Source organism: Oryza brachyantha, chromosome 2 (genome assembly GCF_000231095.2).
Source record: "Oryza brachyantha chromosome 2, ObraRS2, whole genome shotgun sequence".
NCBI lineage: Eukaryota > Viridiplantae > Streptophyta > Magnoliopsida > Poales > Poaceae > Oryza > Oryza brachyantha.
Window position 1 is genome coordinate 12,830,907 of NC_023164.2, and position 13,699 is coordinate 12,844,605.

The following is a 13,699-nucleotide window of genomic DNA, read 5'->3' on the forward strand; positions in this document are numbered from 1 at the left end:
GACCGATCCCTTGACTCCCTATTGTGACTCCAGTGTTCCCAATCTTGACGGTGCCCTTTCTCGCATGCCTGGTGTTGGCAGCCGAGCTTCTTGCAGAGGTCAAAGTTATTGCATTGATGAACATGTTTCTTCTCGGCCTCGAGCTCTTGGCATTGTTTCTCCAGTCGGCATTGCTCATCGTCGAGGCGGTGTTGTTTCTTTGTGATCTCCTTCCTGCGCTCTGGGTCGGGAGACCCCGGGCCTGACCAGTTTGTGGTAGGTTGTTTGGAGGTTGAAGACCACTTGGAAAAGTGTTGCCTAGATCGAGGTGATCTCGACAACTGTGCCTCCGACTGTAGCAAGGGTGTTCCCAAGTTGTGTTACAATGAGTGTTGGATGGCTGCCGTAATAACCATCGTTTTGATCTTGTCGATTGTTTCCATAACCGACAGATCCGTGTTTTGGAGCTATTGGATCACGTCGCCGAGTAGATCTGCCGCTACTCGAACGTTTTGTTGGAGCGTCTTGAAGACGTCATGCCCCGCACTTGAGTCTGGCTTCTTCTTCACGCTGCTGGCACTCATCTTCGATCCTGCGCTCCTCAGCCTTTTTGGTCGCTTGCTCCTCTTGTAGGTGCCTCTCGGCGTCGCTTGTTGTCAGCTGGATGGTGGCAAAGGTCTCCCTTGGTTGCACGAAGCTTCCCATGCTACCGTGGGTCTCCAATGTGCCAACTTGAGTAGTCGACACTGCCCTGTGGTTGATCTCGACCCACATCAGCACATCGTCGTCTTCGACTTCCATAGGCAGAGGTGCCGACTTGGGAGATGGCATCTCCATGTCATAGGATCTGGATTGGATCTCTGTTTCCTCTAGCGCCATCTTGTCGGACTCAAAAATGCAAAATTCTTCCTCAAACTCAAATGAATCTGAATCCGTCCAAGAGAGTGCACCGTACTGGTCGGTTTGCAGCCTGGTCACGCTAAACTTGTAGGTTTATCCTGGAGTGAAGTTCTTCTTCGTGATCTCTGAGTTGGGATCCATCGATGTTGTCGAAGAGCCTTGAAAAACTATCGCATCCCTACCTGGCGCGGCAACTGTCAATGATCTAGGTCGGCGATAAACTATAGGGTGGAAACCGATGGTAAAGAGGAAGCGAAGGTTTACCTAGGTTTAGGCTTTCGGCTAGCGAGATAATACCCTAGTCCTGCATTGGATGTATTGGATAATGTATGAATATGAGACCGTGTCCGGTTTTCTCGGATATGGTAGAGCTTACAAATATGGTAGAGTCCTAATGTGATAAGACAAAGATCTATCCTATAGATACGTATGTGACATGTTTCCCCGGTATGCAATCTGGATACTACCAAACTTCAAACCGATCCGGTATAGATATAATTTCCTTTCTATTCGGTGCCCTATATTCATATGTACATGTATAGTTTATGGATACCCCCAGTATAGGTACCCACAGATACAATTTCTTTAAAGCATTTTTTACATGAATTTCTTAGAGTACTATTTTTAATTTGTTTTAGACTTCACAATAATTAATTTATTCATTTGTACCTTAAAATAATAATTGTCATAAATCATATTGCTATTTAGCTGTAGACATGAGGCGAAACCATATAAAAATTCAAATTAAGGATAAGCTAACACAGTCTTAACTATTTCTTATATCTGTATGATAAATTTCCATAATTTTAGGGGGTTATGGACCTAGGTCTATGGCTCAAGCCCTAGCTGTCCGAAGTTTAGTTCTGCCCCTAGCTGTAGAGTAGAATAGATCATATCTAAATTTTTAGAGTTAATTTTGATTAATGTTGTTACAAATTGGCACAATTGAAGAAATATCATTAGTATTCACGATACTTAGTGAGTACCACTAATATTTCTAAATTTGGAACTGTGCCCCTGCCGTCATGGTTTCCACGGTGCCACTCGCTAGTTCCGCGACCAGAGCTTGTGGCAATTGAGAGTGCTCTAACCTAGATCTCGCGAGCCCTGTCCTCTTTGGTGCCAAGAGCGAGTGAAGCTATTGGTAGGAGCTTGTGGTAGGTGGCAGGAGAACGGCAAGCTCGAGCAGGTGGTTTCACCGGCTCCATCCTTATTTCTCACGCCAACGATGAGCCCAAACAAGCTGGAGGCGAGAGGGCTCGAGAGTCACCGCCGCTGCTCTGACATCCTAGAGCTCACTGGCCGACCTCCCCAGAGGTCATTGACAGAGAATAGGAGGAGGAAAAGGGAGGAAGATGGAAAGCATGATGGCAATAGCATGGTCATAATTTTAGGGCCTTATTGTTTCGATTCCATCTATGCTTATAAGCTAAAATTTTAATTTTTAAGCTTAAAATTAAAGTTGATTTTGCAGTTTTTTTAATATAATTAATTTTTCAGCTTTTGATTTTATATCATTAAAACAAGCATAGAAATTTTTTATTTATAAATTATTTTTATTTGTAAATATGTCATTTAACTTTTAAAAAAAAGCCAAACGATGAGGCTCTTATAAAGACCCGTTACACTCGCCCGTCATCGTGAATAGTAACGATATTTTTGTCAATCGTGCTAATTTGTATTTTTGAGCCTAAACTTTTAAGCCTGATGCACTTTTGAATATACATAATTCATATTTTTGATGCCATATACTGATAAATCACAACTGCTTGGTTTTTACAATAATTAAGTAACATGATAGTGGGCAGTGTGATTTCTTAGGTATGTATCATTCTTGCCTACTACCTCCGTTCTACAAAGAATTTCTTTTTTTTTCTGTGTCCAATGTTTGACCGTCCACCTTATTTAAAAAATTTATTAAAAATCTCAAAAAATATTAATTACGCGCAAAGTAGTATTTATGTTTTATCATCTAATAATAATAAAAATACTAATTGCAAAAAATTAAATAATACTTAGAGTCAAATATTATATCCAAAAACTAAAAAATGAATTTATTTGGGACTAAGGGCATTTCCAACCGAGTTGCTACATGCCTCTCTAAGCCAAACTTTACCAATTTTGATAAAAATTTAAGCTCTAACGGACTTGCTGTCACGTATAAAAATTTACACCAATTTTCGAATAATAGCATGTATTAATCTCGGTCCAGAAATCAACCCGAGTACATACTGTGATAAATTAATACACAATTCCACGACTTAAAAATAAATAAAAACAATTGTCTATCGAAATACAGCGGAAAAGAAAAACAAGACTAGAATCATCTAATCTTGTGTTTGGCGATGACGGCTCCACACCACAGGCATTCTTGACGGCGGACTGAACCTCACATTAACCTTCGGAACTACCTCCTTTTGACAAAAGCTCTAGATCTTGCTCTGATGGGAAAAAATTAAGCAAGGCTGAGTACAAACCACGGTACTTAGCATGTAACATCCAAGAGAGAAAAAATAATGAATGCAATAGGGTATCAAAGATAGGCTAAGGTTAATTTTGCACAAAGCAACATTTATTTAGCAAAGCAGTAAATAAAAGGGACTGAATAAAAAGTAAAGTAAACATTTAAAATAATCATCCACTGTCTAACATTACACCACGTTGCAACAGGCCTAGATCGCTGTCGAACGTTACACCACATAGCAACAGGGCCAACTGTCTGCCAACATTACACCACGTTGTGACAGACCCAAACCACTGCCCAACGTTAGACCACGTTGACAGGGTCAAACCAGTTCCAAATTAATCAGGTTATTAAAGGTTCGACTTATCCTAGTGAATCTGTCAGTTTGCCCCATAAACGCGGGCATGACTATTCGAATAGTTTTACTCTGATCAGGGTGTACAACTTTACCTACAACACACAGTTCCACTACCCATGAACATGCACCGGTGTAACCACGGTACCATGGAAAGAAAACTGTGATAGGATCCGTCGCATAACTCTCCCTATTCAATCGCACCGCACTTCAGGTTTCACCCCCTCCTTTACACCAAGTCAGGTAGTCCCCTCTTGTGCCTTGGTGAATCCAGAAGCAGCATACGCCATCGTTACACCATGACTCCCATTCATACTCCATCGCGCCCACCCTTGCCTAGATACGTTAAATAGTTCGAAGCTACACTTCAAATCCCACCTTACCCATTTTGGCTTGTGGTTAGTACGTGTAAGACTTTCAAGGTTTCTCGAGAACCAGTCCTTAATTGCCATGGACGTGACTCTTAAAACCATGCACCACAGCCCACCATAAGAAATATTTTAGTTATTATTAATCCTTGCCGGGTAATTAATCATCATCAAGAACTATTACAATCTAGCTTAATGAAATATTACCGCATGAGCTAGTTGAACTAAGCATGGCTAAGTATTGTCTAAGTCTATTTCTAATCAAATTAACCATAGGATGACAATATTAATAAAGTGGAAATCAACGAATATAAAGGTAATTACCCAAAAGATAAATAAATAAAGCAAAGTGAATTTGCATAAAGAAATACATGCTTGAATGTAAAGTGGGGAATTTTATAAATATAGGTTCAATATGATCAAAGATAGGGTGCCACTTGCCTTGCTTTGACCCACGAGGAACTTCGGCGACGACTTCAAGAACGATCGGCGCTTCGACGAGCAAAAAAAAAACTATGACAAACAGAGCAAACATGAAAACATGTTATAAAACTACTGAAATAGAGAAAGAAACTATTTTTAATGGATTCTTGGTATTTTTCTGGATTTAATGAATTTTGAATGCACTAAAACAGAGACTATATAAATTAGTTATGAATTTTAGAAGTCAAACTGTGTTTTTAAACTAAACGGAAAACCTTAATGATTTATTGCGTAATTATTGGAGGTGGTGATGTCAGCAGAGGAGGGAGGATACAGCTGATCGCCTGGGCCCACTTGGCAATGATAGAGAGATGAGTGATGGGGATGACACGTAGGGCTCATGACGAGAGAGAAAGGGAGAGAGAGTTGTCGGGCGGGCCCCACCTGATGAAGAGAGGGGGCTGACATGTGGGCCTGAGCTATCGGTGGGGGCTTGCTGACGAGCGGGCCCCACCGGTCAGCGAGTCAAAGCAGAGGAGACGGAGGGGATGCTAGGCCGAGCCGAGCGGGGCACGGGCTCGGGCGACGGGGACACTACGATGTCGGCCGTTGGCGACGGCTTCCGGCGGAGGGCAGAGACCGACGGCTGACGGCGACGTCCGGCAGAGGGCGGCAACCGACGGTTGGTGACGGCGACCGGCAGTGTGAGGGAGGGGAGAGGACGGGGCGGAGGAAGAGGCGCTGGCGTCGGCCGGGCAGCGGCGCAACAGTGCAGGCTCGGTAGCGACGCGCGGCGCGGGCGAGGCGACAACAGCGACGCAAGGGAGGAAGCGACGGCGGCCGAGCAGGGCGATGACGCACCGTGGCTGCGCACGCACGACGACGGCGGTGCGCCGAGGATGGGAAGGGGAGAGGCAGCCTGAGGGCGGCGACGCGGCAAAGGCGACGATGGCGACGACCAGCGGGCAGCGCGAATGCGGCAAGGCAGGCGACGAGCGCGCGAGAAGGGGACGGCGGCATCAGCGAGAGTGACAGGAACGATGGCGTGGCTAGACGGCGACGACGACGCACGGTGCACGCGCGCTCTCGGTGGTGAGCGGCAAAAACAAAGGAAAAAAGAGAGGAGGGAGGAGATGCTCACTGGGGATGGCGCGGCGGCGACGACCGACACGACGTGGACAACAGAAGAGACGGCGCCCGGTGGCAACGATCGGCGAGGAGACGTCGCTCAATGGCGGCGGTGAAATTCGACGGCGAGGACGGGGTGAGCGGGTGGGAAAATGGAGGGCGGCGGCGCGGGATGGGGAAGAATTTAAAGGAAGGCGTGCGCGCATGATTTGCAGAGAGGAATGCACGCGCATGATTAGCGGCAGCGACCACGGGTGCATGGGATGAGCGCCGGCGATTGCGGGAAGAGGGGCGCGACACGGTGCGGGAATCACAGGCGCAGTCGTGGCAGACGCAGGAGAGCGTAGGCGAGCGCGGGAGTGGCGCGGAGGGTGAGCGCACAGGCGAGGTAGTGGCGTCGAGGTCGACGGCGTGGGAGCAGGGCAGAGGAGAGTGGAGGCGCGCGGGCGGGGCCTCGGTGACGCGGCAGCCGGGTGCAACGCAGTGAGTGGTAGGGATGCGACGGCCCTGCGGCGAGGCGGGTGAGGCGCGGCGTGGCTAGGCGAGGCGAGGCGGCGCTGGCATGGGTGAGAGCGGTGGCTGGCGGCGACGCGGTGAGGCGCAGCGCGGGCGACGAGCGGCCGGCGCGAGGCGACGCAGCTTGGTGGCCGGGCGGCGGGAACATGGCAGCGCAGCGTGGCGCAGGCACAGGCGCAACGGCGAGCGCGAGGCGGCGACCAGCGTGGGAATGCGGCGGCGCTCGCCATGCTGGGCGGCGACGTGCGGGATGAGGCGCGGCCGATGCGACGCGGCGGCGCGACGCGAGGTCGCCGAGCGCGGGTGAGGCTAGAGGATGCGGGCAGAGGTTGGGGACGATTCCGACAGGTGGGGGCCCACCTGTCGGCGTCCTGGTGGAGGAGGAGGTGTAGTGGACTTCGTGCACGCGTGGGGTGGCTGTGGACCGGCCTTTGGCTCGGCCTGGAGCAGGAGAGAGAGGAAGGGAGGGGAAAGGAGAGGGCTGGCTGGAGAGAGGGGGGGGGGGGGGGGGGAGGATTGGGCCGACCTACTGGCTGGGAGGGGAACAAAGGAAAAGAGAAAAAGAAAAAGAGAAAAAGGGAAAAGGAAAAGAAAAAAAGGAAAAAAGGAAAGGAAAAAGGTAGGAAGGAAAAAGGAGATAGGAAAAAATAAATTACCTCCAATTTTACAGATTTTTATTTTGTTTATTTAGGCAAATTTTATTTTCTGAAATTCAAATTTAAATCCTATTAATAATTTAAAATACTTTTGGGAAATTTTAAAATATCTAAAAAGCATCCAATTTATTTAATTAATTTATACAGGGTTTTCTCTTGAACTTTAATTAACAAATTATTTTTAATGTATTATTTAATTATTTTTAGGCTAGGAAAAAACTCTGTACGTGACACTTGCCATCGGCTGCCAAACTGCCCTCCCACTTGCCAAATTTGGCTATCCAAAATTGTCTTGCTAATTGTGGGCCTTAAGCACGGGCCTACACATGCTGCCTTTGTCTGAACATATAGATAGTTGTAAATAGAGATGTTGTTAGAGTGTGTAGTTAATATGAAGAGGATTTTTTTTTGACTAGTTGGCTAAATAGACAAATAAAGAAAAAAATCGAGAGACTGTTGAGATGCTCTAAGAGAGTATTTGCTTAGTCCAACCTCAGTGTCATCTCCTTCTGATACTTTTGTCTGTTAACGTGTTGTTGGTACTACCACTCAAGCAAGACCCGTCAATTTTTATTGTTTCTCTTTTCTAGCCTCGAGAGACATCTCACTCTCCTGTGTTACTATAGATATATACGAGCATTTTTATTTCTAAAAAAATAGAAAAACCCTATGGCGAACTCAAATCATCACCCTCTTCTCCATAGTAGTCGAGCAGATACCGACCCATGTAAACTTGACCTCCCTCCAATATTGTAAAAAAATTGTCGGGTACCTTATCTTTTCGCTTCTACTTATACTTATTGACTAAAATTTAAATTTTCGATCTTAAATTTATAGTTGATTTTAGGGTTTTTACTATAGTTTAATTTTCAGCCTTGGCTTCTAGATTACTAAGAATACATACTAAAAGTTTTATTTATAAATTATTTTTTATTTTACAAATATGCTATTTAGGTGAACGACCACCCCCTTGAATACTAGTCCAACATCAATATTGCCCCACTATCCAGTCTTACATAAGAAAAAGACCATTATTGATTAGCAAACTAAAACATATTTTGCTAGCAGCAATTGATGTAGACATCTCATACACAAACATCAATAATCTTATAAGATACATTTTTACTTTTTTTCAATTATATAAAAGACACATGCATATGTATACCACTATGTAGTGGTATGTACAACACAGTCACGTAGTCCATGGCCCAACAAGCACGACCTTTTCAACACACGCTCAAGGAGGTAGACATCTGTGAAGCTCCCTGAATTATATCACCCCATCTTTTTTTATTTTCCTTATGTTTATATGCCAAACATTAAATTTTCAATCTTAAATATAGGGTTGATTTTGAGGTTCCTTCATCGTAGTTTATTTTCAATACTTTACATTTTGATTGCTAAGAAAACGTATATAAAAGTTTTATTTATAAATTATTTTTTATTTACAAATATGTCATTTGGTTTTTTCTTTAATAAGTAAAAGAATTACCCTTTTTGTCTTTTTATCCACTACCATAAATATACATTTTTCATGAAGACAAGTTCTTTACGAAATAGTAAAATATGTCAATAAAAATCAATACTTCGTAAATGATCATTCGAGGGACCCTTGAGAGTTTGTGTCCACAAGGGAAGGTCCATTTTTCTGGTAGTGTAGAGAGAATTGAAATTATCATCATTAATTGTACCCCTCATTCGTCGAGGGCCAAGTTTACTACAGGACATCGAAAAAACACTTAATTAGCCGGTGGACATCATAAGATTACAAAATTACGGCAGGACACCATAAAAATATGGTAATTAGCTGGTAGACACTCCGATCATTATTTTATTAATTTCAGAGTAAAAAATTTTAAAAATGACGAGATTACCCTCGGTGGCTAACCCGTTATGTTGACTAGGTCCGGTCAAACCAGACCCTGTCGGTCTCGGCATCGCACCACACCCGAACCCTAGCCTACAGGGCGACTGAGCAGGTAGCGATGGCGGCGACCCAGCTGAGGCGAGGGCGGCGACGACCCGGCCACTGAGGGCAATCTCGTCTTTTTTAAAATTTTTGACTCTAAAATTAATAAAATAATGGTCAATGTGTCTACTAGCTAATTACCATATTTTTTGGTGCCACTCCAATACAGAACAATGGGAGGCCTCAAATCCCAGCAGGCTTTAGGTATTCTAATTTGGATCAAACTTTCTGAAAATTAATTCCTATTTTGTTGCTGGTGCGCCTTTGAACATGTGTTACTATTAGTTTGTGCATGCATGATTGTTAGCACCAAACTAATGAAAAATGAATTAATATTCCTGTGGCCAACAACCAGAGTGTGTCCGTGTGCAACAAACCCTTTACCTTTCTGTTGGATTTTTCTGGGATTTTACGAAGGTGGATGGATTTATCATTGCGGTTGCTGTATGGCTGTCTAATTAATTGATCGATATGACCTGCCTGTACGTGAGAATTGTGATGGTTTTAACGGTGTTCCAATAGACGATGAGAAAAGGGCAGCAGACTATAGCTGGAGTTGTAGCATGTGCTGGTGGAATGCTGTTGTCCACTCACTTGCTGGTGGATTGTTGTTGTCCACGCCAACCAGCATGATGCATAACAGCATATGAAAAACGTACGATGCTCCATGATATATGTGGACTGATGGTTTAAGGATTTTCAGGAATTTATATGGATACTTTATGTACAGAAAAATAAAAACATGTGTCTCGTGATATAAGAGGCTTGTTTGTGACATCTGGACGATGGTTAACTGTATTTTATTTTAACTAGTCACTAGTATAAATCCTCCCATTTGTAACGGTGTTAGCAACAAAAATTGAATTTTTAGCCATTAATGGCAGACTTACAAATTTAAGGCCGAATCAGATTGACAGATGAATCGGAGTGATAGATGAATCGGGTTAAAGATTAAATTAGATTGGGCGTTGAGTCCATGTGATAGACAAATCGGACAAAAGGAGGAGTCCGATTGGGATGAAAATCAGGTAAAGATGATTCGGGAAAAAGATAGAGTCCATATGGAAACTAGTACATGTAAATAATAGTTTTATTTTTTTAAATGTCTTATTACGAAAAAGAAAGATAGAGTTTGTTTTTGTTAAGATTAGATAATACATATAAGTCTGTATCTGTCGTGAGTCTTAATTATCGGCTCTTGATTGCACATATAATAGACAATAAACAGAACGCTTGTCTAGTTAATTCAAGAACTGTCTCAATTAAAGTGGTCAGTCCCGGCAACTTTGTGATGTTCTTTTTGCAATTTCGTGAAGAACTTTTGTGCAATTGATATATAGTTAATTGCAATGGAATGAGATGGTTATTTTTATGCAGTTTTTTGATAAATTTTTGTGATGATTTTCCACACTATCGATGAATTTTAGGGTTGTGCCATAGTGACTTAGTGATAAATACATATATGTGAGTTAACGATGACTTAGTGAATTTTAGGGTTGTGACTTAGTTATAATTATATATGCGAGTGACTTAGCGATAATATTAGGGTTGTGATGAATTGTATATGTGTATGTTATATATATGTGAGTGACTTAGTGGTAATTATATTTGTCTATGTTAGTGACTTAGTGATAATTATATATGTGAGTGACTTAGTGATAATTTTAGTGCATGGACAGAACCGTGAGTCCATGGCTATGTACATATGTACATCACGTGAGTTACTTTTTAACGTATGTATGTACTATAAACTTAACACATTTGAAATAAAGATTATTGGGAAGACGGTAACTACATGCTAGTTAGTTAATGTATACTGTGCGAGAAAAACCTTAACCCTATTCGCTAGTTGTACATATATATATCTAATCCAATATAAGTGTCTCCGGTAATTACATGGCGTGCTGAAACCTCGCCCCTTCACGCGTAGAGCATGGCTCAGCGAAGAAGCCAAGGGCGACGCCTACTAAGGACACGTACTCCATGTTAGAGTGTAACAACATTTGAGCAAATGACCCCTAAATTTTTTCAAAAAATTAGATATATATATATATATCTATATATATATATATGTAACACTCTTTTACCATTATTGATAAGTACATCAACATATCATTCATTGATGATCAAAGCTACCTAGAAACACGGTATTCTATACATCCTTCCAGATAACCACAGATTTCATCATCGAAGGGTTTACATAAAACTCTAATTTATTGAAATCTCACGTAAATTTAGCATATCTAAAACAATATTCAAATACCAAAAAGTTGAACAAAAATTAAAATTAAAATAGCACCAAAATTTAATTTGTAGATATTTTATAAGATAAAATTTTTAACTAAATGCATACTCTACATGCACAATGGTTGGATTTCGTGAAACGTTAACACAATAATACCTGGGCTTTTATCGTTAAACTATATATCTGTAATTTTCTGCAACTTTAATAATAATTCATAGTGTTTCCTAAAATTTACTCGAGTAAGAAATATAACGGTCAACGTTTCACACTATTTATAGATGTATGAGCCGTTTATTTGTTTCGACAAGTTTGAATCTAACTTTTGTTTTGTTTTAATGTTTATGAGACGATATATGACGTCTTTATTAATCTTACTCTCTTCATTTTATATTATAGTTTCTCTATCCCAAACTAATCGTCATATAAGGTCTGCATACAAAGATCAAGAATATATTTAATCAGCAATAAAAGTTAGAGAGCGACAAATCCTAAGGTGCATGTATACATTCAAAAGACTTATGCAAATCATATAAAAGCCGATTGTATGAATACATGTCAGCATTGCGTGTGAATCGAAAAGTTATTCGCATTCCAACTAATGCATAATAGACTTTGATGATCAATTTAAGATTTATTTTTTTCACTTATATGATTATCAATTTAGGACGAAGGTAGTAAGATGTTTTGCTGTACCTAAAATCATTTATAAATCAATGAACATATTTTATATCTGTACATATTTATTGATATTTATATAAATTTAGTAAAGAGTAAAATATCTTATAATATAAAACAATATAAAACAGTGTAATACCAATTTGCTATGACAAATAATAAAACGAGTGAACGTAAAAAAATAAAAAGAATTCCATCCGTGCTATGGCTATAAGTAAACGAACAACACTACAATCGGCCTCTCGCACCTCAGACGACGGCAATGGCAGCTCCACCTCCTCATGGCGGTGTCCGCGTCCTCCGAACGGAGCACGTCACGCCGCCGGCGTCCGCGCTCTCAGAAGACCGTGCTGTGCCCCTCACCTTTCTGGACGCCACGTGGCTCCACGCCAAGCCCGTCGAGCGCGTCTTCTTCTACCGTCTGGTCTCCGTCTCAGGCGCCGACGGCGTGGACGGCATGCTGTCCAAGCTAGCCGACTCGCTGTCTCAGGCGCTCGGCACCTTCTACCCGCTCGCTGGCCGCATCCGCCTCAAGCCTGGCGAGACCAACCGGTACGAGCTCTTCTCCCAGCCGGGCGACGGCGTCGCCTTTACGGTTGCCGAGCAGGACGGCGTCAGCATCGAGGAGCTAGCCACTGATGTCGAGAGGGAGGTTGCCAAGATTGTGCCGCTCGTGCCGGCGCTGCCGGAGGGAGGGGCGGTTCTCGCGGTACAGGCGACCATTCTACTGCCCGCTCCCGCCGGCCTTGCTCTCGGCATCACCATGCACCACGCCGCCTGCGACGGCACCAGCTCGACGCACTTCCTCCACACCTGGGCCGCCGCCTGCGCCGCCGCGGAGGTCTCGCCGGAACCGCCCGTCATCGACCGCAGCTTCATTATTGACCGCAAGGACCTCCACGACGTGTTCGCCAGACCAATTGATCGAGCCGTCAAGAAAAGGTTCAATCCGACCGACGCCATCGAGAGGCTCATTGCGACGTACACCCTGTCCAAGGAGCACCTGCAGAGCATCAAGGACATCGTCACCGGTGAGGCGGCACGCCGGGGCGTGCCGCCGCCTCGTTGCACCTCCACCGTCGCGGCGTACGGCGTCATGTGGATGTGCCACCTCCGCGCTACGCAAGCCACCGGAGAACCAGATCCTCCTAACGGCGGCCACGCCTACTTCCTCTTCCTCACCGACCACCGGGGACGGCTCGAGCCACGCGTCCCCAGCAGGTACTTCGGCAACTGCTTGGGCCCATGCCGCGCCTCCATGCCCAAGAACGGCGCGGCAATCGCCACCGTGACCGACGGCCTCTTCACGGCTTGCTCCGCGGTGGCCGTCGCCGTGGACGAGGCGGTGCGCCGCGAGCCCGGGTACTGGGAGGGGTGGCCGGAGCGCATCGTCGAGGCGTGCAGGAACGGTGCGCCCTTCACGGTGGCCGGATCACCGAGGTTCCGCGTGTACGGCGTGGACTTTGGGTTCGGGAAGCCGGCGAAGGTGGAGATCGTATCCGTGGCGAGGACCGGCGCGATGTCGGTGGCGGAGGGCCGTGGCGGCTCCGACAGCATCGAGGTGGGCATCGCCCTGCCGCCAGATGGCATGGACAGCTTCCGGAGGTGCTTCGACCACGTCATCGCGTGCCTCGCGCCCTCGCGACAAAATGACGTCATCTAGCATCACCATTCCGGTATTCAACAACTTAAACAGTGGTGGATGCAGGACACAAGGTTGGGGCCTGTCACACCCTAGGTTTGTATCTCAAGCCAAAATCAATAAAAAAATTATTAAATAATAATTGGCTTAATTAACTCAAAAAAATCCACTCTAAAGAATTAATTTAATTAAATCAAAGTTTGCCGGAATATTCTAAAATATCTCGCGAACAGTGAAACATTAACGGGATTTAAAGATGAATTGCAAAGTATAAAAACTTGCCCCAAAAATTAATTCAAAAATTGGCAAAGCAAGATTTCCCTCTTTTTCTCTCTTTTTCCATCATTTTTCCTTTTTTTTCGATTTGAGCCGTGGCCCA

At 44.1% G+C, this 13,699-nt stretch overlaps 1 protein-coding gene across 1 annotated transcript; it reads left to right on the forward strand.

Moving 5' to 3' along the window:
* Positions 1–11,932: 11,932 nt before the first annotated feature.
* Positions 11,933–13,498, forward strand: LOC107303427 (phenolic glucoside malonyltransferase 2-like). Its single transcript, XM_040521010.1, has one exon. It carries the CDS (start codon positions 11,941–11,943, stop codon positions 13,339–13,341), a length of 1,401 nt encoding a protein of 466 aa, XP_040376944.1. The 5' UTR covers positions 11,933–11,940; the 3' UTR covers positions 13,342–13,498.
* The last annotated feature ends 201 nt before the right edge of the window (positions 13,499–13,699 follow it).

What these genes read in the sequence shown, in the direction of transcription:
- LOC107303427 (XM_040521010.1), top strand. Translation starts at nt 11,941, where the DNA reads ATGGCAGCTCCACCTCCTCATGGCGGTGTCCGCGTCCTCCGAACGGAG.